The sequence below is a fragment of the Odocoileus virginianus genome, chromosome 18 (genome assembly GCF_023699985.2).
Source record: "Odocoileus virginianus isolate 20LAN1187 ecotype Illinois chromosome 18, Ovbor_1.2, whole genome shotgun sequence".
Lineage (NCBI taxonomy): Eukaryota > Metazoa > Chordata > Mammalia > Artiodactyla > Cervidae > Odocoileus > Odocoileus virginianus.
In genome coordinates this window covers 9112665-9137586 of record NC_069691.1, presented here as the reverse complement: position 1 = coordinate 9137586, position 24922 = coordinate 9112665, and the positions used below count along the sequence as shown (strand labels likewise).

At 38.4% G+C, this 24922-nt stretch overlaps 1 protein-coding gene across 4 annotated transcripts in view; it reads left to right on the top strand.

Moving 5' to 3' along the window:
- The window catches only part of VPS13A (vacuolar protein sorting 13 homolog A), a 253635-nt gene that overhangs the window by 125292 nt on the left and 103421 nt on the right, over positions 1–24922 (top strand). For all 4 annotated transcript variants that reach the window (XM_020879716.2, XM_020879717.2, XM_020879718.2 and 1 more), the window contains exons 34-39: positions 7463–7610; positions 11258–11405; positions 15758–15885; positions 16161–16330; positions 16861–17078; positions 17892–18124. In XM_020879716.2, the coding sequence (XP_020735375.2) occupies positions 7463–7610; positions 11258–11405; positions 15758–15885; positions 16161–16330; positions 16861–17078; positions 17892–18124 (1045 nt within the window). The remainder of the gene's footprint in view (positions 1–7462; positions 7611–11257; positions 11406–15757; positions 15886–16160; positions 16331–16860; positions 17079–17891; positions 18125–24922) is intronic.

Here is a 24922-nt window from a genome sequence, read left to right as displayed (position 1 = left end):
GGCCAAAGTATTGGAGTTTCACCTTCAACATCAGTCCCTCCAGTGAACACCCAGGACTGATCTCCTTTAGGATGGACTGGTTGGATCTCTTTGCAGTCCAAGGGATTCTCAAGAGTCTTCTCCAACACCACAGTTCAAAAGCATCAATTCTTCGGCACTCAACTTTCTTTATAGTCCAACTCTCACATCCATACATGACCACTGGAAAAACCATACCCTTGACTAGACAGACCTTTCTTTACAAAGTAATGTCTCTGCTTTTTAATATGCTGTGTATGTCCATCATAACTTTCCTTCTTTTAATTTCATGGCTGCAATCACCATCTGCAGTGATTTTGGAGCCCAGAAAAAGAAATTCAGCCACTGTTTGCACTGTTTCCCCATCTGTTTGCCATGAAGTGATGGGACTGGATGCCATGATCTTAGTTTTCTTAATGTTGAGCTTTATGCCAACTTTTTCACTCTCCTCTTTCACTTTCATCAAGAGGCTTTTTAGTTCCTCTTCACTTTCTGCCATAAGGGTGGTGTCATCTGCATATCTGAGGTTATTGATACTTCTCCTGGCAATCTTGATTCCAGCTTGTGCTTCCTCCAGCCCAGCATTTCTCATGATGTACTACTGCATATAAGTTAAATAAGCAGGGTGACAATATACAGCCTTGATGTACTCCTTTTCCTATTTGGAACCAGTCTGTTGTTTCATGTCCAGTTCTAACTGTTGCTTCCTGACCTGCATACAGGTTTCTTAAGAGGCAGGTCATGTGGGCTGGTATTCCCATCTCTTTTGGAATTTTCCACAGTTTATTGTGATCCACACAGTCAAGGCTTTGGCATAGTCAATAAAGCAGAAATAGATGTTTTTCTGGAACTCTCTTGCTTTTTCGATGATCCAAAAGATGTTCGCAATTTGATCTCTGGTTCCTCTGCTATTTCTAAAACCAGCTTAAACATCTGGAAGTTCACGGTTCACATATTGCTGAAGACTGGCTTGGAGAATTTTGAGCATTACTTTACTAGCATGAGAGATGAGTGCAATTGTGCAGTAGTTTGAGCGTTCTTTGGCATTACCTTTTTTTGGAATTGGAATGAAAATTGACCTTTTCCAAAGTTTGGGTAGTACTGGTAAGAAAAAGTTTTTCCAGATGAAGTAATCTTTTGACATAGCAGGTAATATTTCTTGAAATTAGTCAAGAAGAAATTTACTCAGAAATATGTAAAGATAATGATCCAAGTGTTATTATTTATTATAGTGAAGAATTAGAAGCAGCATATTTTTTAACAATATAAGGTTGACTTAATGACTTATGATACAGTTATATATTTTAATATTCACCTCTTAAAATTGTATTAGAAATGTAATATCCCCTGAGAGCTTTTAGATTCCTCTACTTGGTACCATTAAAGGAGATTGCAAAGATGCATAAAAGATAAGTAAAACGTTACCCTATGACCCTGTTAGTTGCTCAGCTGTGTCTGACTCTGTGACCCAGTGAACTGTACCCCTCCAGGCCTGTCTGTCCATTGAATTCTCCAGGCAAGAATACTAGAGTGGGTAGCCATTCCATTCCCCAGGGCATCTTTGGAACCTGGATCTCCTGCATTGCAGGCAGACTCTTTACTGTCTGACCCACCAGGGAAGCTGCTAGGAATTCTAGGAGATCCCTGCTGACTCTAATATCTCTCAGTTGTATCAGTGATAATCTAAATTCTGCAGTTATAATTTCATTCCCCAGTAAAGAATTTGGGATTTGCTACCAGTTCAGTCACTCAGTCGTGTCTGACTCTCTACAACCCCAGGACTGCAGCAAGTCAGGCCTCCCTGTCTATCACCAACTCCCGGAATTTACTGAAACTCATGTCTGTTGAGTCGATGATGCCATGCAACCATCTAATACTCATTCGTCCCCTTCTCAACCTGCCTTCAATCTTTCCCAGCATCCGGGTCTTATCAAATGAGTCAGTTCTTCACATCAGGGGGCCAAAGCATTGGAGTTTCAGCTTCAATATCAGTCCTTCCAGTGAGTATCCAGGACTAATTTACTTTAGGATGGACTGGTAGGATCTCCTTCAGTCCAAGGGACTCTCAAGAGTCTTCTCCAACACCACAGTTCAAAAGCATTCAATTCTTCAGCACTCAGCTTTTCTTATAGTCCAACTCTCACATCTACACATGACGACTGGAAAAACCATAGTCTTAACTGGATGGACCTTTGTTGGCAAAGTAGTGTCTCTGCTTTTTAACATGCTTTCTAGGTTGATCATAACTTTCCTTCCAAGGAGTAAGCGTCTTTTAATTTCATGGCTGTAATCACCATCTGCAGTGATTTTGGAGACCCCTCAAAAAATGTCTGTCACTCTTTCTACTGTTTCCCATCTATTTGCCATGAAGTGATGGGACCAGATACCATGAACTTAGTTTTCTAAATGTTGAGCTTTAAGCCAACTTTTTCACTTTCCTCTTTTACTCTCATGAAGGGCCTCTTTAGTTCCTCTGCTTTCTGCCATAAGGGTGGTGTCATCTGCATATCTGAGGTTATTACTGTTTCTAATGGCAATCTTGATTCTAGCTTGTGCTTCTTCCAGCCCAGCATTTCTCATGATGTGCTCTGCATATAAGTTAAATAAGCAGGGTGGCAGTATACAGCCTTGACATACTCCTTTTCCTATTTGGAACCAGTCAGTTGTTCCATGTCCACTTCTAACTGTTGCTTTCTGACCTGATCTTGAGAAATACAGCTTTCTCAGGAGGCAGGTCAGGTAGTCTGGTATTCCCATCTCTTTAATAATTTCCCGCACACTTTGTGGTGGTCCACACAGTCACAGGCTTTGGCACAGTCAATAAACCCAGAAATAGATGTTTATCTGGAACTCTCTTGCTTTTTCGATGATCCAGCGGATGTTAGCAATCTCTGGTTCCTCTGCCTTTTCTAAAACCAGCTTGAACATCTGGAAGTTCATGGTTCACATACTACTGAAGCCTGGCTTGAAGAAGATTGAGCATTACTTTACTAGCATATGAGATGACTGCAATTGTGCAGTAATTTGAGCATTCTTTGGCATTGCCTTTCTTTGGGATTGGAATGAAAACTCACCTTTTCCAGTCCTATGGCCACAGCTGAGTTTTCCAAATTTGTTGGCATTTTGAGTGCAGGACTTTCACAGCATCATCTTTTAAGATTTGAAATAGCTCAACTGGAATTCCATCACCTCCACTAGCTTTGTTTGTAGTGATGCTTCCTAAGGCCCACTTGGCTTCTCATTTCAGGATGTCTGGCTCTAGATGAATGATCATACCATCATGATTATCTGGGTCATGAAGATCTTCTTTGTATAGTTCTTCTGTGTATTCTTGCTACCTCTTCTTTTTTTTTTTTTTTTTATTAGTTGGAGGCTAATTACTTTACAATATTGTAGTGGTTTTTGCCATACATTGACATGAATCAGCCATGGATTTACATGTATTCCCCATCCCGATCCCCCCTCCCACCTCCCTCTCCACCCGATTCCTCTGGGTCTTTCCAGTGCACCAGGCCCAAGCATTTGTCTCATGCATCCAGCCTGGGCTGGTGATCTGTTTCACCCTAGATAATAAGGGAATATTTCATGCAAAGATGAGCTCAATAAAGGACAGAAATGGTATGGATCTAACAGAAGCAGAAGATATTAAGAAGAGGTAATATACAGCATCGAAACATGTATATTACCTCTTCTTAATATCTTCTGCCTCTGTTAGGTCCATACCATTTCTGTCCTTTATTGAGCTCATTTTTGCATGAAATGTTCCCTTGGTATCTCTAATTTTCTTGAAGAGATCTCTAGTCTTTCCCATTCTGTTGTTTTCCTCTATTTCTTTGCACTGATCACCGAGGAAGGATTTCTTATTTCTCTTTCCTATTCTTTGGAACTCTGCATTCAAATGGGTATATCTTTCCTTTTCTCCTTTGCCTTTTGTTTCTCTTCTTTTCACAGCTATTGGTAAGGCCTCTTCAGACAGCCATTTTGCTTTTTTGCATCTCTTTTTCTTGGGGATGGTCTTGATCCCTGCCTCCTACACAACGGTCATGAACCTCTGTTCATAGTTCTTCAGGCACTATGTCTGTCAGGTCTAATCCTTTGCATCTATTTGTCACTTCAACTGTATAATGATAAGGGATTTGATTTAGGTCATACCTGAATGGTCTAGTGGTTTTCCCCACTGTCTTAAAAATTTAAGTCTGAATTTGGCAGTAAGGAGTTCATGGTCTGTGCCACAGTCAGCTCCCGGTCTTGTTTTTGCTGACTGTATAGAGCTTCTCCATCTTTGGCTGCAAAGAATATAATCAGGCTGATTTCGATGTTGACCATCTGGTGATACCCATGTGTAGAGTCTTCTCTTGTGTTGTTGGAAGAGGGTGTTTACTATGACCAGTGCGTACTCTTGGCAAAACTCTATATTAGCCTTTGCCCTGCTTCCTTCTGTACTCCAAGGCCAAATTTGCCTGTTTCTCCAAGTATTTCTTGACTTCCTACTTTTGCATTCCAGTCCTCTATAATGAAAAGGACATCTTTTTTGTGTGTTAGTTCTAGAAGGTCTTGTAGGTCTTCATAAAACCATTCAGCTTCAGCTTCTTCATCATTACTGGTCAGGGCATAGACTTGGATTACTGTGATATAGAATGCTTTACCTTGGAAAAGAACAGAGATTATTCTGTCATTTTTGATATTTCATCTAAGTACTACATTTTGGACTCTTGTTTACTATGATGCTACTCCATTTCTTCTAAGTGATTCTTGCCCACAGTAGTAGATATAATGGTCATCTGAGTTAAATTCACCCATTCCAGTCCATTTTAATTTGCTGATTCCTAAAATATCAATGGTCACTCTTGCTGTCTCCTGTTGGACCACTTCTGGTATGCCTTGCAAGATTCATGGACCTAACGTTCCAGGTTTGTATACAGTATTACTCTTTACAGCATTGGACTTTGCTTCTATCACCAGTCACATCCACAACTGTGTGTTGTTTTTGCTTTAGCTCCTTCTCTTCATTCTTTCTGGAGTTATTTCTCCACTGATCTCCAGTAGCACACTGGGCACCTATCGACCTGGGGAGTTCCTCTTTCAGTGTCCTATCTTCTTGCGTTTTCATACTGTTCATGGGGTTCTCGAGGCAGGAATACTGAAGTGGTTTGCCATTCCCTTCTCCAGTGGACCACATTTTGTCAGAACTCTGCACCATGTTCTCTCCGTCTTGGGTGGCCCTACACAGCATGGCTCATAGTTTCATTCAGTTAGACAGGCTGTGGTCCATGTGATCAGATTGGTTAGTTTTCTGTTTGTTTCTGTGTTAGTTTTCCATGATTGTGTTAGATTTCTGTGTCTGTCTGCCCTCTGATGGAGAAGATTAAGAGGCTTATGGCAGCTTCCTGATGGGAGAGACTGACTGAGGGGGAAACTGGGTCTGTTCTGATAGGCAGGCCATGCTCAGTAAATCTTTAATCCAATTTTCTGTTGATGGGTGGAGCTGTGTTCCCTCCCTGCTATTTACTTGGCCCCAGACTATGGTGGCGGTAGTGAAGATAATGGCCACCTCCTTCAGAAGATCCTGTGCATGTACTGGTACACTCACTGCCCGCAACCCTGCAGCAGGCCACCACCGACCCACACCTCTGCTGGAGACTCCTGGACACTCTGGGCAAGTCTGGGTCCGTCTCTTGGGGGTCACTGCTCATTTCTCCTGAGTCCTGGTGCACACAAGGTTCTGTTTGTGCCCACCAAGAGTCTTATTCCCAGTCCTGTGCAAGTCCTGGCAGCTTCATGGTGGGGTCAGAGGTGACCTTCTCTAAGAGGGCTTAGTTCCCAAGTGTGGTGCACCCAGAGCCCCAGTCCCTGTGGCAGTCCACTGCTGACCGTACCTCCACAGGAGCCGCCCAGACCCAGTTCTGACTCAGTTTCTGTGGGGACCCCGGGTCCTGGTGCGCACAGGGTTGTTTGAGCCCGCTGAGCATCTCTGGTGGGAATGGGGTTTGATTCTAAACATGAATTTGCCTCGCCTGCAGTTTTTCTGGGCCTTCTCCTTTGCCCTTGGACGTCAGCTGTCCCTTCACAGCCACACCAGCACCACACAGCCGCCACTCCAGCGCCTACTGTCTTGCTGGGGTTTCTCTGACCTTGGATGTGGGGTGTCTCCTCACAGCCACTCCAGCGCCTACTGTCTTGCTGGGGTTTCTCTGACCTTGGATGTCGGGTATCTCCTCACGGCCACTCCAGCGCCTCCCATCTTGATGGGGTTTCTCTGACCTTGGATGTTGGGTAACTCCTCATGGCCACTCCAGAGCCTCCCATCTTGCTGGGGTTTCTCTGACCTTGGATGTGGGGTATCTTCTTATGGCCACTCCAGTGCCTACTGTCTTGCTGGGGTTTCTCTGACCTTGGATGTGGGGTGTCTCCTCACGGCCACTCCAGCGCCTCCCATCTTGCTGGGGTTTCTCTGACCTTGGATGTGGGGTGTCTCCTCACGGCCACTCCAGCGCCTCCCATCTTGCTGGGGTTTCTCTGACCTTGGATGTGGGGTGTCTCCTCACGGCCACTCCAGCGCCTCCCATCTTGCTGGGGTTTCTCTGACTTTGGTTGTGGGGTGTCTCCTCACGGCCACTCCAGCGCCTCCCATCTTGCTGGGGTTTCTCTGACTTTGGATGTGAGGTGTCTCCTCACGGCCACTCCAGCACCTCCCATCTTGCTGGGGTTTCTCTGACCTTGGATGTGGGGTGTCTCCTCACCACTGCTCCAGCGCCACGCAGCCGCCATGCCAGCGTCACACAGTTGCTACCAATTAAAGTGTAGATGTATTATTGAGGAGGACCTCTTTGAGGTTGTCATTTGAAGGTATATTTGGAGGCTGCTTTGGTCTCATGTCAGTTGAAAGGCGTTTGATAACCAACTACTCTTTTCATAATTCCTGAGCATCAGTCCTACCCTTACACGGACTTGGAAAGGCAAATATGGTTCACCTTTAATATAAAATTGTGCATATTCAACTGTATTTGATCTGCAAAAATAGAAATTTCATATTTGCAAACTAGTTTCTTATAAAGGGGATAGGTAGTAATCTTCTGACATGTGTAAATCTGTGAATTTAAATGTTTTCATGTTAAGGTCTTGTATAATGTATTTTATGTTTTATATAGGGATAATTCTCATTTTAAGAGTTTATTGTCCAAAATGTGTATTTTTGGCACTTTTAAATATATTATAAAAATCCTATTTAAAAGTGTTATTTTTTTTCACACAGAGAACTTCAACTCAGAGAAAAGTCACCTAGGTTTCTAGGGAGGTAGAATGTCTCTCATTTTACGTGGAAAGACTATTTGATTCTCTTTTCCTCTGAACACACAAAATTATTGATTTCTATTATTTATATATAAAATTATTTTTTCTGATACTGTATGAAATTTATTCAAAACAATTTTATTTCTACTCCTAGGACTCAATATATTAATGATGCATATCAGGAAGTACTGGATCTACTATTGCCATTAAATCTTGAGGTGATGGTTGAGCGAAATTTATCGTGGGAGTGGTTCCAGGAAGTTCCTTGTTTCAATGTAAATGCTCAGCTAAAGCCCATGGAGGTAACTTCTGAATCCTTACTGATCTATCTTTTGTTGGTTAAAAATTATTGCTTGGGGACATAAATCATTTTATATGTACAAGTTATGTAAAAATATTTTGGTCAGAAAAGAGATAGTAGCTCCTGTGTATAGCCTAGAATGCATTGAATGTTGATTTTTTTTTAAAGATTTTTTTTTATTTAAAAAAAATATTTATTTTTTAATTGATGGATAATTACATTAGAGAATTTTGTTGTTTTCTGTCAAATCTCAACATGAATCAGCCATAGGTATACATGTATCTGCTCCCTTTTGGATTTCCCTCCCAATTCCCTTAGCATCCCATCCCTCTAGGTTGATACAGAGCCCCTTTTTGAGTTTCCTGAGCTATACAACAGATTACCATTGGCTCTGTATTTTACATATGGTAATATAAGTAACCTTCTTGCTCTTTCCATAAATCTCACCTTCTTCTCCCCTCTCCCCATGTCCATGAGTCTATTTTCTATGTCTTTTTCTCCACTCAGTTCAGTTCAGTTGCTCAGCCGTGTCCAATTATTGGCTGACTGTTTTTTCTGGATCCAAAATCACTGCGGATGGTGACTGAAGCCATGAAATTAAAAGACGCTTACTCCTTGGAAGGAAAGTTATGACCAACCTAGACAGCATATTAAAAAGCAGAGCATTACTTTGCCAACAAAGGTCCATCTAGTCAAGGCTAAGGTTTTTCCATTGGTCATGTATGGATGTGAGAGTTGAACTATAAAGAAAGCTGAGCGCAGAAGAATTGAACTGTGGTGGTGGAGAAGACTCTTGAGATTCCCTTGGACTGTGAGGAGATCCAACCAGTCCATCCTAAAGGAGATCAGTCCTGAGTATTCATTGGAAGGACTGATGTTGAAGCTGAAACTCCAATACTTTGGCCATCTGATGCAAAGAGCTGACTCATTTGAAAAGACCCTGATGCTGGGAAAGATTGAGGGCAGGAGGAGAAGGAGACAACAGAGGATGAGATGGTTGGATGGCATCACTGACTCAATGGACGTGGCTTTGGGTGGACTCCTGGAGTTGGTGATGCACAGGGAGGTCTGGCGTGCTGAGGTCCATGGGATTGCAAAGAGTTGGATATGACTGAGTGACTGAACTGAACTGAGCAAGAAAAAGATACACATAGAGTTAATTTTAAAACACTAGTTTATCACCTTTCAAATGCAGTCAAAAGAAGTCTGATGCAAATAAAACTGTTAAATTTTGTGAGATTAAAGTTATCCCTTTGAGGTCATTAAATGTATAGATTTAAAACTGACAGGTTCTTTCTTTAAAAGCCTAATTGTGTTAGAGTTCTCCAGAAAAATAGAACCAGTAGGATGTGTGTGTGGCATGGGATGTGTGTGTGTCTGTCTGTATACTCCTGATCTGGATGCACTGAACTGATTTCCTGAAGACTCGATTTTAACCTGCCCCTGACTCTGAAGTTGAGATCCAGGAGAAGTTGAATATGTGATATCCCCTACAGTGGGTTGCAACAGCTGCTACTTGGGGTGTCTTGACAGGGGACGACTCAGTTTCATTCTAGTGGATCTGCCCCCCCACAAGAGAGCTGAGCATTTGTAGACAGTCTACAATACCATATGTATATACAACATCTAGAATAATATGTCAGTCTCTACGTACTATAACCCAGTCAAGTTGACATAAAATTTACTGTCACAGCTTTCAATATAGGTCTTATGCTAGTGGTTTAATGTTGAATTCACAAAGCATAGAGTTTTGAGTTAGTGTGTTGTGTTAAGTGTACTTAAGCATGATACTTAATCATTTAATTCTTAGCTTCTTATAATATCAAGATTATACTCTTTGTATCTAGAACTTTTGTGAGGTTCAACTAAAATAATTCATGTAAAACATATTGTAAAATATTTTCAATTTTATAAATGTGTTATTTTAAAAAATTTTAATTGCAGGATGATTGCTTTACAGTGTTGTATTAGTCTCTGCCATACATCAACATGCATCAGCCATAGGCATACATATGTCCCCTCCTCTTGGACTTCCCTCTCACCCCATCTCACCCCTCTAGTTGTCACAGAGCATCTGATTTGAGCTCCCTGCATCATACAGCAAATTTCCACCTGTTTGTTTTTTCCAATTTTCCAAATTTCCAGCTGTTTGTTTTCCATGTGGTAATTTATATGTTTCCATGCTGCGCTCTCAGTTCATCACACCCTCTTCTTCCCCTACCATGTCCACAAGTCTGTTCTCTATCTCTGCATCTCCATTGCTGCCCTGCACAAGGGTCATCAGCACCATCTTCATAGATTCCATATATGTGCATTAATATGTGATCTTTATTTTCTCTTTCTGACTCACTTCTCTGAATAACAGGCTCTAGGTTCATCCACCTAATTAGGACTAACTCAAATGTATTCTTTTTATGGCTGAGTAATATTCCTTTGTGTATATGTACCACAACTTCTTTATCCATTTATCTGTTGATGGACATCTAGGTTGCTTCCTTGTCCTAGCTATGGTAAATAGTGCTGCAGCAAGCATTGGGATATATGTGTCTCTTTCAGTTATGGTTTTCTCGGGGTGTATGCCCAGTACTGGGATTGTTGGGTTATGAGATAATTCTAGTCCTAGTTTTTTAAGGAATCTCCATACTGTTCTCCATAATGGCTGTATCAATTTACATTCCCACCAGCCCAGCAGTGCAAGAGGCTTCCCTTTTCTCCACACCTGTCAAACATTTATTGTTTGTAGATGTTTTTAATGATGGCCATTCTGACTGGTGTGAAGTGATACCTCATTGTAGTTTTGACTTGCATGTCTCTAATAATGAGTGATGTTGAGCATCTTTCCATATGATTATTAGCCATTTGAATGTCTTCTTTGGAGAAATGTCTGTTTAGTTCATCTACCCATTTTTTGATTGGGTTGTTTGTTTTCCTGATGTTGACCTGTGTGAGCTGCTTGTATATTCTGGAGATTAATCCTTTGTCAGTTTTGTTTGCAATTATTTTCTCCCATTTTGAGGGTTATCTTTTAATCTTGATTATTGTTTCCTTTGCTGTGCTGAAGTCTTTAAGCTTGTTAAGTCCCATTTGTTTATTTTTGTTTTATTTCCATTACTGTAGGAGGTGGGACAAAGAGAATCTTGCTGTTATGTATGCTGAAGTGTGTACTGCCTGTGTTTTCCTCTAAGAACTTTATAGTTTCTGGCCTTATATTTAAATCTTTAATCCATTTTGAATTTATTTTTGTGTGTGGTGTTAGGAAGTGTTCTAAATTTATTATTTTTTATTATTCCGTATTTGTCAATTGAGGGGCTTACTAACCAAAAATACATAGAGTAACAACATGGATACTTAAAGATGAAAGTTTATTTTAAAGGCTTAAAACCAGTAGGCTAATTGCTGCATTCATAACAAAGTTTATCGTTCATAGCTTCTGGTATTGATACTGGCATTTAATTTAGTTCTGTATTTCACAGGGTACTTTAAGAATACGTGGTCATTTAGAAAATGAAACATTCAGTTAATAGAATTATCTAATGTGTTAAAAGTTGGTTTTGCAGGGGTTTGAAATGAAACAGGTTTTCTTCTATAAAAATTTTTCACTACTTGAGGTAGTAATGTTGAAATGGTCAAATCTTATTTTTTTAACAGTTCATTCTTAGTCAAGAAGATATAACAACCATTTTTAAAACATTATATGGCAACATATGGTATGAAGGTGATAGTGCGTCACATGAAGTAACAAAAGATCAGTCCAGTGTCACTAGTGGCGCTACTACTGCTTCACACCATTCAGCAGGTATGTCTCAGCCTTAAATGAGTCCCCCTCCTCCTCCTTCGCTTCTGTCCTTCCTTTCCTTCTCCCTAATTCTGTAGGTTTGGGTAAAATAAGATTTATAAACCTTTTCTATTTAGCTAATCTTACTCAAGTAGTTCTGATTTATCTGTTATTAGTCATTCTGTTGATTTTCCTTCTTTGAATCAAATTTCTAATTCTTGTGACAAAATTCCTTAGTATGTATTTTTTTTCTTGTTATCCTAACTCCCCTATAAGTTCTTGTTTTTCAGTTTTCAATTTTTCTCCTCACCCTTTCTCTTCTCCCTTGTTCCTAGTGAAGCATATGTTCCGATGGAATATTTCATATTAATATTAGAAGTATCAAAATATTAGCAGTCTCAAAAGAGGATGATCATTAGTGATGGACTCCAGCAAATATTTAGAAGATACATGGCTAAAATAGAGCAGAGGGAATCATAACTCAGTAGAAAGATGCATCCAGTGTTGGATTTAATTTATTATGTAGACACCTAACTAAGGTCTAAGTTCAATACCAGCACATAAAGAAATTGGCTTAATTAGAACTACTGGATGATTTTTCTTCACTAGAATAAATACTTCTCATTCTGGCATTTTGGGGGAACCCCAAGTCTCCCTACCTCAAACTGAAATCTACTAGTTTACAAGATCCCCACTTGCCAATGCCTGGCATATTGCACAGCTTTTCCAGTCAGAATCCCAGCAAAGAAACAACCTTACATTTATGTATAACATTATAGGAATCATCATTCTTACTAGCTAGAATAACCAACCCAGTGCTTTATAGTTAAATATTAATAGTCAGATATAAAGAAAATCATTAGAACCCAAGCATAAAAGCAGGCAAGATAAACAGAATAGTGTTTCTTGAATGAGACAAAAATAATTGAAGAAACAAAAGAGAATGTGAACAGAAAACTAACTCTAATTCATAAAAACAGAATTCTAGGAGTATAAGAACTGAATCCTACCATCACTACCTTCTGCCTTCCTAAGATAAGAAAGAGTTCCTAGAAGAGAACTCTATAGAACTAAGCAAATATTGAAACAAATTCTTGGATATAAAGAATCTACCCAGTTTCAAGCTCATTGAATACTCTCCATGCAAACACATTTTCGTGAAATGTCAGAACGACAGAAATAATATTGAAGAATATCAGGCTGCCTGTTAGGGCTTAGAAAAAAAAGTGACTGGAATCAGATTCATCATGAATGAAACTGGATGGGATGGGATTGATGGAGGATAAAAGACAGTGGGGTAATATTGGAAAATATGTTTCTAAGGAAAATAATTTTGAAGTTAGGATTCCATATATGGTCAAACTGACATCCAAATGTGAAAACAATTTTTAGATTTCCATTGACTCAAAGTTTACTTTCTTTATACCCATTCAGGTACAGCTCATTTTATTGCACTTCATTTTTATTGTGTTTCTCAGACATTGCATTTTTTACAAATTTAAGGTTTGTGGCAACCCTGAGTCAAGAAAGTCTATCTGGGTGCCATTTTTCTAACAAAATTAGTTTTTAATTAAGATATATATGTTTTAAAAACACAATGCTACTGCATTACTATGAAGTGAAGTGAAGTGAAATCACTCAGTCACGTCTGACTCTTTGCGACCCCGTGGACCGTTGGCCTCCAGGCTCCTCCATCCATGGGATTTCCCAGGCAAGAATAGTGGAGTGGGGTGCCATTTCCTTCTCCAGGGAATCTTCCGAACCCAGGTCTCCCGCATTGCAGGCAGATGCTTTAACCTCTGAGCCACCAGGAAAGCAGACTATAATATAGTATAAACATAACATTTTATATATACTGGAAAACCAATTTGTGTGACTTGCTTTGTTGTGGTATTCATTTTATTGCAGTAGTCTGGAACCAAACTTGCAGTCTATGAGGTATGCTGGTAGTTTGAAAATATATTCTAGCAAAACAAATAAGAAATGCAGGAAAAGGGAAAACATAGGATTCAAATACAGAGAGCATTAAAAAGGAATCCCTAAATTATCTGTTACTGGTCTAGAAAGTACTTGGTTTTCATTAAAAAGGAATTTAGAATGCTTCAAGAGAAAAATGACAAATGTCTTGAGAAAAATGACACAAATTCTATATAACATGTAGAATGAGGTATTAACTATGCTGCATTAAGTAATGTGGGAGAAGAAGACATGTTTTCTGTTCCAAAGAAGGGAGAAATATATACAGTATATCCTGGTGCAGATGTGAAGTGAACTAAGTTCTGCATGATTTTGAGCCATGTTTAGAATGTGTGGAGAGAGATACTCTGTTGTGTGTGTGTGTTTTTCCCTTGAGGGATGCATGTGTTGTGTTGCAGCAACAGAGGACGTAAAATAATAAGCTGTTGGGGCTTCCATGATGCCTAGTAGGTAAAGAATCCACCTGCAGTGCAGGAGATGTGGATTTGATACCTGTGTCTGGAAGATCCCCTAGAGAAGGAAATGGCAACCCATTCCAGTTATTCTTGCCTGGGCAATTCCATGGACAGAGAAAAGCCTGGCAGGCTGCAATCCAGAGAGTCAAAAAGAGTTGGACAGTACTGAGTGATTGAGCACACATTAGTCTCTTCATTTAAAATACTGAGATTTTTCAGTCTCAATAATGAGATTTTCAGTGTAGCAGTCTTGCATAATTTTGTTGAACTTCTTCCTAAGTATGTTTTTTGATGCTACTGTGAATATTTTTAAAAGTATATTTCTCAGTTGTTACTGATACAGTTGATATTTGCATGAGTGAAGTCTCTCAGTCGTGTCTGACTCTTTGCGACCCCATGGACTACAGCCTCCCAGGCTCCTCCGTCCATGGGATTTTTCCAAGCAAGAATACTGGAGTGGGTTGCCATTTCCTTCTCCAGGGGATCTTTCTGACTCAGGGATTGAACCCGGGTCTCCCACATTGCAGGTGGACGCTTTACCCTCTAAGCCACTAGGGAAGCCCGATATTTGCATAGTAACCCTGTATTCCTGTGTTCATTAGGGATACTAGGTGCAGTATTCTTTCCTCAAAGTTATTTTTTATTTGGGTTTTTGGTATCAGGCTAATGCTTGCTTTATAAAATGACTAAGGAAGTGTTTCTTCCTCCTCTGTTTTCCAAAAGGTTTGTTTAACACTGGTATCTTATTTAAATGTTTAACAAAATTCAGCACTGAAATTCAGTTCTTTTAATAGATGCAGAACTACTCATCTTATTTCTATTTCATCATATGTCAGTTTTGGTAACTTTTTTTTTTTTCAAAAAATTTGTACATTTCATGTAAGTTGTAGAGTTTATTATCAAAAAATTATTTATACATAATAATTTCTACACAGTAGAAAGTAAAAATGCCTCTCAGCATGATTGACTACATAGAAAACCCTAAGACGTCTCCAACAAATTACTAGAATTAAGAAATCAATTTAGCATTTTTAGTTAGGGTTACCTAATATCCCTAATGAACACAGGAATAATCATTCTTAACAGCATAGCATACTAAATCCAGCAATAAGCATATAGGATGTGTCATCTTGACTTAGACTTATCCTGAAATGCAGAGTTCGTTTAACCCTCAAAAATCAATTAAGGTAACACCAAATTAATAGAAAAAGGAGAAAAAAATTATATCACTTGAATAGATGCAGAAAAAGCATTTGATAAAAGTCACCTATTTGTGATAAAAACTAGAAATATCTAAAAGGCATATTTAATGGTGAAATGGAAAGTTTTCCGCCTAAAATAGGAACAAAGCAAGTATGTCCACAATCGCATTCCTATTCAACTAGTAATCATTGACAGAGCAATGCAGCCAAGAGAAGGATTAATAGGTCTACAGAATCCATTTAATATGTACCATGTGTATATAATAACTTGCCCCAAAATATAAAATGTAGAAAAGTTTGAATTTTGGATCCTTTTGGTTAGTGGAACATTTTAAAAATGTCATCTAAAGCATCTTGTTTGTTTTTAGTTTTTTTTTTGAAGTAAAATTTAAATGCAAAACACATATGTCAGGTACTCTGGTATGCATTTTACACATGCTATTTTCCTGAATTGCCAAAACAGACCCAGGGGTTAGTTCTTCTATTCTCATTTTACAAAAATTAAACCAAGAGTTTATTAAAAGTAAACCAAGAGTTTAATTTATACTCCCAGATTATTATGTAAAGAATGCTAACCCTGGATTTAAGTGAATTCAACATCTGAATTTTTAAATCTTTTTGAAAAATATTATACTATAACCATTTATTTAATAATTATGTTAAATCTACTTTAATTCTATTTTAATGAGTTCTGCCCTTGCTGACCTTTTTCTTTTATCCACTAACTAATTTTTCCCAGGAACAACTGTAGTGACAGCTGCTGTCGTAGAAGTACATTCACGTGCTTCTCAAATTAAGACAACCCTGAATATGAGTTTCAGAACCGATTATCTCACCATGGCTCTGTATAGTCCAGGTCCTAAAGAGGTGAGTTGAAGAAGAAAAACTATATTTTTGCTGTTTCCTGTGTTTTGTTGTATCTGTTCCTTTGAGAAAAATTGTTGCACTTTTCATGTTAATATTTAGCCTTTTAAAATGAGTTTTCTTACATACAGCCTTTGATATGAAAAATGATATTTTAAAGTTAATATATGCCTTTCATTATGAGCTCTTGCAGATAGAGAATGTGGTATTTCATATCTTAAAATATATTTTAAATTTGTATTTTTGTTTAAAATTTGTATTGATTTCTTTTTCCTCAGACTTCCTTTACAGATATTCGTGATCCTTCTCTGAAACTTGCTGAATTTAAGTTGGAGAATATTATAAGCACTTTACAAATGTATACAGATGACTCAATATTTTCTTCCTTCTCATTAAAAAACTGTATTTTAGATGACAAAAGGCCCCATATCAAGAAAGCAACTCCTAGGTAATAGTGTTTTAAATTTTTATTGAGCAATGGTTGGTATATTTTACAGAACTTACTCTCAGAGTTGCATGTGCATTTTCCAGGTATATGCTGAAATCTTCAAAGCTTTAATGCAGTTGATTCCATAGTTCTCAGCCAACATTTTAAATGCCCTGTTTATGTGCTGTTCTTGCTGAATGGTTGAATAGAAAAAAATGGTTAAATAGAAATAATCAGTGTAATTAAATTGGTTTTAAATTAATCTCTATTATCTGATTTTTGAATCCATATACTTGTAATGGGTAATATGTGAAAATTTGTGGAAAAAATATGCTGAGATTCAAAATTCTGATGATTTCTTAAGGATATACTTCCTATATTGTGAAACAGTTGTGCTCCTGAAGTCTGTAAATTTGTTATTTCTCTTATCTTACCAAGTGACTTCAGGACGCTGGCTTACTGTCAGTGAAAGCAATGAGAGACCTTTGAGTTGTGTTGGTATGTTTGATTATGTGCAGGATGCTCATAGGAGTTGTGATTGTGTTTTTCAGAATGATAGGACTGACAGTCGGGTTTGAGAAAAAGGACATGATGGACGTAAGATACAGGAGAATCCGGGATGGTTGGGTGGCTGATATAGTCCTTCAAGAGACGTACATTTGTGCAAGTGTGGAGTTTCTGCTGACAGTTGCCAATGTCTTTCTTGAGGCCTACACTGCAGGCACTGCTGTAGAAACCAGTGTTCAAACTTGGTCTGCTAAAGAAGAAGGTTAGTTATTGGCTAAAATATTTCATATCTGTTACTGAAGTGCTATAATAACAGCTCAATTATCCTTCTAGATGATGAGGTTAAGTGGATCAATAAATTAGAAATCTTTATTTTTCAGAGGTAAGAGGAAAATTTAAATGTTTTCTGATAAGATAGACAGTTCCTGTATTTTTCAAGGCATAAGTAGATACTGGGTTCAAAAATTATGAGACCCATGTTAAAATAAGTAATTGTACTTCTTTGAAGACAATAATTTGAAAGATTTTCTTGGAAGGAAACAATGAAACAATGATTCCTTTTCATATAGTATTTTATATAATATTTCATATATATTTCAACTTAAACTTGTCTTTTATTTATATGTTTATTTTTGCTTTCTGGCCAGGCCACTCAATCAGGGATTGAACTTGTTCCCCCTGCAGTGAAAGGGCAGAGTCTTACCTACTGGACCCACAGCAGAGAAGTCCCTAAAGTTATTTTATTCTTGTTACATTTATAATTTTCTGTTATCTTTTATATATTTCATTCCTTGTAGTATAGTAGAAAGAGTGTCAAGCTAAGAGTTAGAAACTATGTTTATTTTTAGCTCTGCCATTAAATAGTAGAGATTTCCCCTCACATTTTAAAATATTCTAATGGCTATGAGTTCTTTAAATCTTACACTAGGAGAGGTGCAGTAAATTCTTTTGGGATCTAAGTATTTTTATTTTGCTTTTTACTTCAAATGGAGATATCATTTTCCTATAAATAATTTTTCATAATATAAGAAAGATTTATAGCTATTTTAAGACATCATGTGTGTTTTTATTTTAGTACCTAAACAGCAATCAGAAAAGTGGGAAGTGAATATCACTATTAAAAATCCTGAAATTGTGTTTGTCGCTGATATGACAAGAAATGATGCTCCTGCCTTAGTCATTACAACACAGTGTGAAATATATTGGCTAGGTGACTTTGAAAACGACAGAATGACTGCTGCCATTAAAGATCTCCAAGTAAAAGCATGCCCATTTCTTCCAGTCAAGAGAAAAGGAAAAATCACTACTGTGAGTTTTCTATTTACTTGTCAGCTTAATTGTAAACTGTTTTATATTTAGCGTGTATCACTTTAGGAAAGTGGCTACATACTCTCCAACCTTATTGTATGAAATACTTTTCTTTTGTCTTGTAGAGCCTAATTTATATTATTATTGCACCAGCTTTTAAAGTCTCTTTTCATTTTTTCCATTTGTTTCTCATTGTTTTGTGTATTTATGGGAATAGTCACACTAAGAATTTGATTTTAATCTAAATACTTCTCAGTGAAGACTTTACTCTGATTTTCTTTCCATGTCAATTCCACACTGCTTTTAGGCAGTTAAGACTTTCTACCAATTGTTTGTTGTGTTGTTTGAGTTTTATTATTTTTAATTTTTTCTCCCATCTAGACCTATTTTTCCCAGATATGTTATTTGCTTTTCTCCATATGGCTTATTTGAACCATCAGTTGTATGCTTTGACATAGTTCGCATTTGTATTTTATTTTCTAGTATCCTCTTGGCCTTCCTCCTCTTCATAACTGATTAAAATTTGTTTCTTCAAAGACATCTTTTCAAGTTATCTGACTTCTAGTACTCTTATAAAACACTTCTGAAAATGTACCACAACTTCCTTATCTTTGCATCTCTCGATGGTCATCTAGGTTGCTTCCATGTTCTAGCTGTTGTAAATAGTGCTGCAGTGAGCGGTGGGATGCATGTGTCTTTTTCAGTTTTGGTTTCTTCAAGGTATGTGCCTAGGAGTGGGATTGCTGGGTCATATGGTGGTTTTATTCCTAGTTTTTTAAGGAATCTCCATACCGTCTTCCATAGTGGCTGTATTCATTTACATTCCCACCAACAGTGCAAGAGCATTCTGTTTTCTCCACACCCTCTCCAGCATTTATTGTTTGTAGGCTTTTTGATGATGGCCCTTCTGACCTGTGTGAGGTGATACCTCATTGTAGTTTTGATTTTCATTTCTCTAATAATGAGTGATGTTGAGCATCTTTTCATGTGTTTGTTAGCCATCTGTATGTTTTTTTTGGAGAAATGTCTGTTTAGGTCTTTTTCCCACTTTTTGACTGGGTTGTTTGCTTCTCCGGTATTGAGTTGTATGAGCTGCTTGTATATTTTGGAAGCTAATCCTTTGTCAGTTGTGTCATTTGTTTTTATTTTCTCCCATTCTGAAGGTTGTCTTTTCACCATTTTGAGTTTATCTTTGTGTATGGTGTTAGGAAGTGTTCTAATTTAATTCTTTTACATGTAGCTGTCCAGTTTTCCCAGCACCATTTATTGAAGCTGTCTTTGCACCATTGTATATTCTTGCCTCCTTTGTCAAAACTAAAATACCCATAGGTGCACAGATTTATTTCTGGGCTTTCTATCTTGTTCCATTGGCCTATATTTCTGTTTTTGTGCCAGTACCATTCTGTCCTGATGACTGTAGCTTTGTAGTATAATCTGAAGTCAGGAAGGTTGATTTCTCCAGCTCCATTCTTCTTTCTCAAGACTGCTTTGGCTATTCGGGGTCTTTTGTGTTTCCATATGAATTGTGAAATTTTTTGTTTACATATCGTTCATAATAGTCTTATAATTGTTAGTATTTTTGCATTGTCTGTTGTAACCTCTCCTTTGTTTTTCTAATTTTGTTCATTTGATTCTTCTCTCTTTTTTTTCTTATTGAGTCTGGTTAATGGTTTGTGAATTTTGTTTATGTTCTTAAACAACCAGCTTTTCATTTTATTAATCTTTACTGTTATTTCTTTCATTTCTTTTTCATTTATTTCTGCTTGGACCTTTATTATTTCTTTCCTTCTACTAATTTTGGGGTTTTTTTTTGTTCTTCTTTTTCCAGTTGTTTTAGGTGTAAAGTTAGGTTGTCTATTTGGTGTTTTTCTTGTTTCTTGAGTTAGGATTGTATTGCTATAAACATCCCTCTTAGGACTGCTTTTGCTGCATCCCATTAGGTTTTAGAGTTATCATGTTTACATTGTCATTTGTTTCTAGAAATTTTTTGATTTCCCTTTTGATTTCTTCAATAACCTATTGGTTATTTAGAAGTGTGTTGTTTAATCTCCATGTGTTTGTTTTTCTTACAGTTTTTTTCTTATAATTGATATCTAGTCTCATAGCATTGCAGTATGGTTTCAGTTTTCTTAACCGAGGTTTGATTTGTGACCCAGGATGTGGTCTATCCTGGAGAATATTCCATGTGCACTTGAGAAGAAGATGTATTCTTCTGCATTTGGATGGAATGTCCTGAGGATATCAATGAGGTCCATCTCACCTAATGTATCATTTAAGACTTGTGTTTCTTTTTAATTTTCAGTTTTGAGGATCTGTCCACTGGTGGGAGTGGGGTGTTAAAGTCTCCTGTTACTACTGTGTCACTGTCAGTTTCTCCTTTTATGTCTGTTAGTGTTTGTCTTATGTATTAAGGTGGTCCTATGTTGGGTGCATAGGTATTTACAATTGTTATGTCTTCCTCTTGGATTGATCCCCTGATCATTATGTAGCATCCTTCCTTATCTCTTGTAATCTTATTTGTTTTAAGGTCTATTTTGTCTTATATGAAGATTGCTACTCCAGCTTTCTTCTGCTTTCCATTTGCATGGAGTATATTTTTCCATCCTCTAACTTTCAGTCTGTATGTGTTTTTGGGTGTGAAGTAGGTTTCTTATAGACAGCATGTATATGGATCTTGTTTTTGTATCCATTCAGCCAATCTTCTTTTTTTTTTTTTTAACTTACTGTGTTTGTGGTCTTTTCCCAGGGTACAAGGTTGAATTCTTTCTTCCTTTTGGTTTCTGGCCTCCTATATTTGGTGCAGTGGTTTGTCTAACCTTCCTATAGGCTGAGATTCATAATGAGTTTTTGTTTGTTTGTTTTTCCTCTGATGGGCAAGGGTGAGTGAGGTGGTCGTCCTGTCTGCTGGTGATTGCATATGTATTTTTTTGTTTGTTGGTGATTGCATATGTATTTTTTTGTTTGTTGTTTAGATGAGGCGTCCTGCACAGGGTGTTACTTGTGGCTGGGTGATGCCAGGTCTTGCACTCAAGTGGTTTCCTTTGTGTGAGTCCTCATTATTTGATACTCCCTAGGGTTAGTTCTGTAGTAGTCTAGGGTCTTGGAGTCGGTGTTCCCACTCCAAAGGCTCAGGGCTTGATCCCTGGTCAGGAAGGAAGATTGCACAAGTGCTTTGTTATGGCATTAAGTGAGATTAAAAACAAATACCCAAAAATGAGAAACCAAAGATGAACCCCAGACAAATGGCAGTTACAAAATCAGGCAAATAATAATTAAAATGATGCAATATACATATACACCCATAAGCAAAGTCAAAACAGTCCAACAAAAATAAAGTACAGTGATTGACCTGGCAAACAAAGGAAATCAAAAATTATATTTACCTGTTAAGAACAAAACTAACTAAAGCATAAACTGGAAAACAGAACTAAAGCAAGGTGCCAATTACGCAATAAAGCAGTGAAAACAAAACTAACACATATATTGAGAGGAAAGGAAAGAAAGAACAGATATGCAAAGTTAAATACAGGTAGATGAAGATTTATATACATTAAAGGTTAATTGCAGGGGGAAAAGAACAGTAGGAAAGGCAAACAAAGAAATAAATGTAGAGAAAAAAATAATAGGCTTAAAACATTAAAATTATAAAAAAGAGCAAAGAAAAAAAAGAAAGACATAACGGAAGAAGAAAGAAAAAAGAAAAACACAGAACCGCAAAATCCCAACACAGAGTCAGAGGTTTATGACAACAATAAGAAGTGTGACTGAATATACACTTATGCGTATACACCCATAAGCAAAATAAAAACAGTCCAACAAAAACAAATTACAATAGATTGACCCACTGTACAAAAAAAATCAAGAGTTATATCTACCAGTTAAGAACAAAACTAAATAAAGCAGAAACTGGAAAACGAAACTAAAGGAAGACGCAAGTTGGGGAATAAAGCTATGAAAATAAAACTAACAAATGTTTGAGAGGAAAGGAAAGAAAGGAAAGAAAGAAAAAATAGATATGCAAAGTTAAATACAGGTAGATAAAGAAGACTTATATACATTAAAGATTATCTGGAAGGGGAAAGGAACAGTATGAAAATCAAACAAAGGAATAAATGTATAAAAAATAATAATAGGTTTAAAAAATTTTTAATTAAAAAAGAAAAAGGAAAACTCCCCAGAACTGCAAAAGCCCAATGTAGAGGCACAGGTTTATAACAACAATAAAAAATGTGACTGAGGAGAAAAAAAAAAATTCAAAAACTTAATTAGATTTCATAGTGCCAAAAAATTGACAACTACAACAGAGGGGCAAGAAAAAAAGAAAAAAATCCAAAGGAATCTACAGGACAGGTCAAACCACAAGAATAATAAATGTTTTTCTTGAGCCACTGCTGTCAGAGTCCTTTCCCTTGCTGGAGGTTGCCGTCCACCTCGCCTCCCTGGGATGCCCTCCACCACTGCGCTGGTCTCTGGCCCTGCTGTGGGGGCAGCTCAGATTCTAATCTGGTCCTGCTCCTCTGTGTTCTTGCCTCCAGTGTCCACAGCTATCAGAACCAGTGTGTTTCCTCTTGTGGGAGCTCTGAATGTCCTTTTATGTATTCCATAGACACAGAGTCTGCCAATTGATCGTGTGGATTTAATCTGCAGCTTGTGTAACTAGTGGGAAGGTTTTGGGTCTTCTTCCTTAGCCACACTGCCCCTGGGTTTCAGTTGCGGTTTTATTTCCATCTCTGCATGTGGGTCGTCCATTGGCGTTTGCTCCTGGGGCTGCCCTGGAGGACCTGGGTTTGCCCCATGAGGGCCAGGGGTGGGGGTGCTGCAGCTGCTTGGGTCACAGGGGTTCTGGCAGCACCAGGTACTCAGGGGAGTTGGCGGCTAGGGCAGCAGGAAATACAGTGCTCTAGAAGGGTATGGCGGCCAGTATTGGCCAATACGCTCCAGTATTCCTGCCTGAAGAACTCCCCTAACAGAAGCCTGGCAGGCCACAGTCTGCAGGTTCGCAAAGAGCTGGGCACAACTGAAGCAACCCTGTGTGCATAGATGCAAGACTTTTTTTTGCCTGTGGCAGTTCTGCCCCAGTGAGAATTGAACGAGAAGGTGGCACAGCTGCTTGGCTTGTGGGGATTCTGGGCAGTGCCAAAGTGCAGGGACATGGACTGCCTCTGCCACAGGAGTTATGGCCCTATCAGAGTCTTTTTTTGAGCCTCTTTAACTGGCGATCAGAAGGCTTCTTAGGCCAGTTTTCCCCATAGCACTTAGAGGGCTCCTTTGACTGGGGTCCTACCCATAGATCGGCATTTCAGGCACTTAAAGGGGCACCCTGGATGGGTCCTACTATGTAGTGCAGTGCGTCAGGTGTTTGATGGGCCAGCCTTTCTCTTGTTCAGCTGCTGATGCTGGCCTGTGGGGAGAGAGAGGCTATGGTGATGGCTCCACCCCCTGTGCATGACTCAGCAGTATCACCTTGGCTTCCATGGCTGCCTGGCTTTCCTCCACAGGCATTTCCCATCACAGTCTCCTCCCTCACATCACCTAGATCTGTCTCTCCACAGTCAACAGAGCCCTCACGCTGGGATTGCTCCACAGTCTTTCAACTCCAGCTCTCAGCTGCTGCTCCTTTCTTGGGACCTGCGTCCCTGTCCAGATTATGTTTGGCTGCTGCAAGGACTATCTGATTCCCATTCCATTTAGGCTGCCACAGATCAGCTGTTTCACTCTCAGCCTTACATGTTTCTCCTCTGACTCAGACAATTGCCCCAATGTGGGGATCGGACCCCTGCTTCAGTTCCCCCACACTCCAAGGGGAGGTCCAGTCATATGAACACTCCTGTTTTTCCCCTTAGTTCCTTTGTCCTACCGAGTTTTGGGTGGTTCTATATTCTTTTCCTCTGGTCAGGCACTCCTGTCTGCCCTTAGCTGGTGTTCTGCATGCACTTCTGTGTCTGAAGGTGTATTCCTGATGTATCCGTGGAGACAGATGTTCTCCACGTCCTCCTGCTCCTCCATCATCTTGTCCCCGCTCCTAAATGATAGTTTGCTTTATTGTGTCTGCATATGACTTCTTTCAGTTTGGCAATATATTAACTAATAGACAAATAAGTTACCAGTTTTTGACAGACGCACATTTCACCACTATACACAGTCACTAGTTTAACAGTGGTACAGGACTGAAAACTTGAAGTTCAAAAACCTATTTAGAAAAAGAAAGAATAGGAAACACTTTGTAGTCACTGCTTCATGACAAATGAAATATCCTGCTGAATTGAATTGTGAAAACTTGAAACTCCAGCAATGGAGTAAATTCCTTGGATAGCCCATGTTGGAGTCTTTGATTTTGCTCTCTTGAAAGAACATTATTCACATTTTCACATGGCTCTAGCTCTCTTTTTTTAACCATTATCACTGTAAACATATATAAAGTGAATGTTGTCTTTTTCAGGATAAACACTGTTGTCACAGCTTACTTTCTGTTGAACTTATTACTTGGAGGTTATTTCAGCAGTTTTAATACTAAAAAATTTCTATATACCAGGTATTGGTCTCCTTGGCAGTCCTTAGTTTGTTAACCACTTGGTGGATCCATATGTAAGTAGCTTTAACAACCAAAGCTATTATTTATTCATGGAAAGTTTTTGTTTTTATATTTGCTGCAGAACTCTTGTTTTATTTACTAATCTGTTATTTGTCTATCCTATGTCCATCCTGACAGTAAAGACTATTTAACAGTGGGTTCCCTTTTCTCTACATGCTTCCCAGCGTTTGTTTTTTTAACGATAGCCATTCTGATAGGTGTGAGGT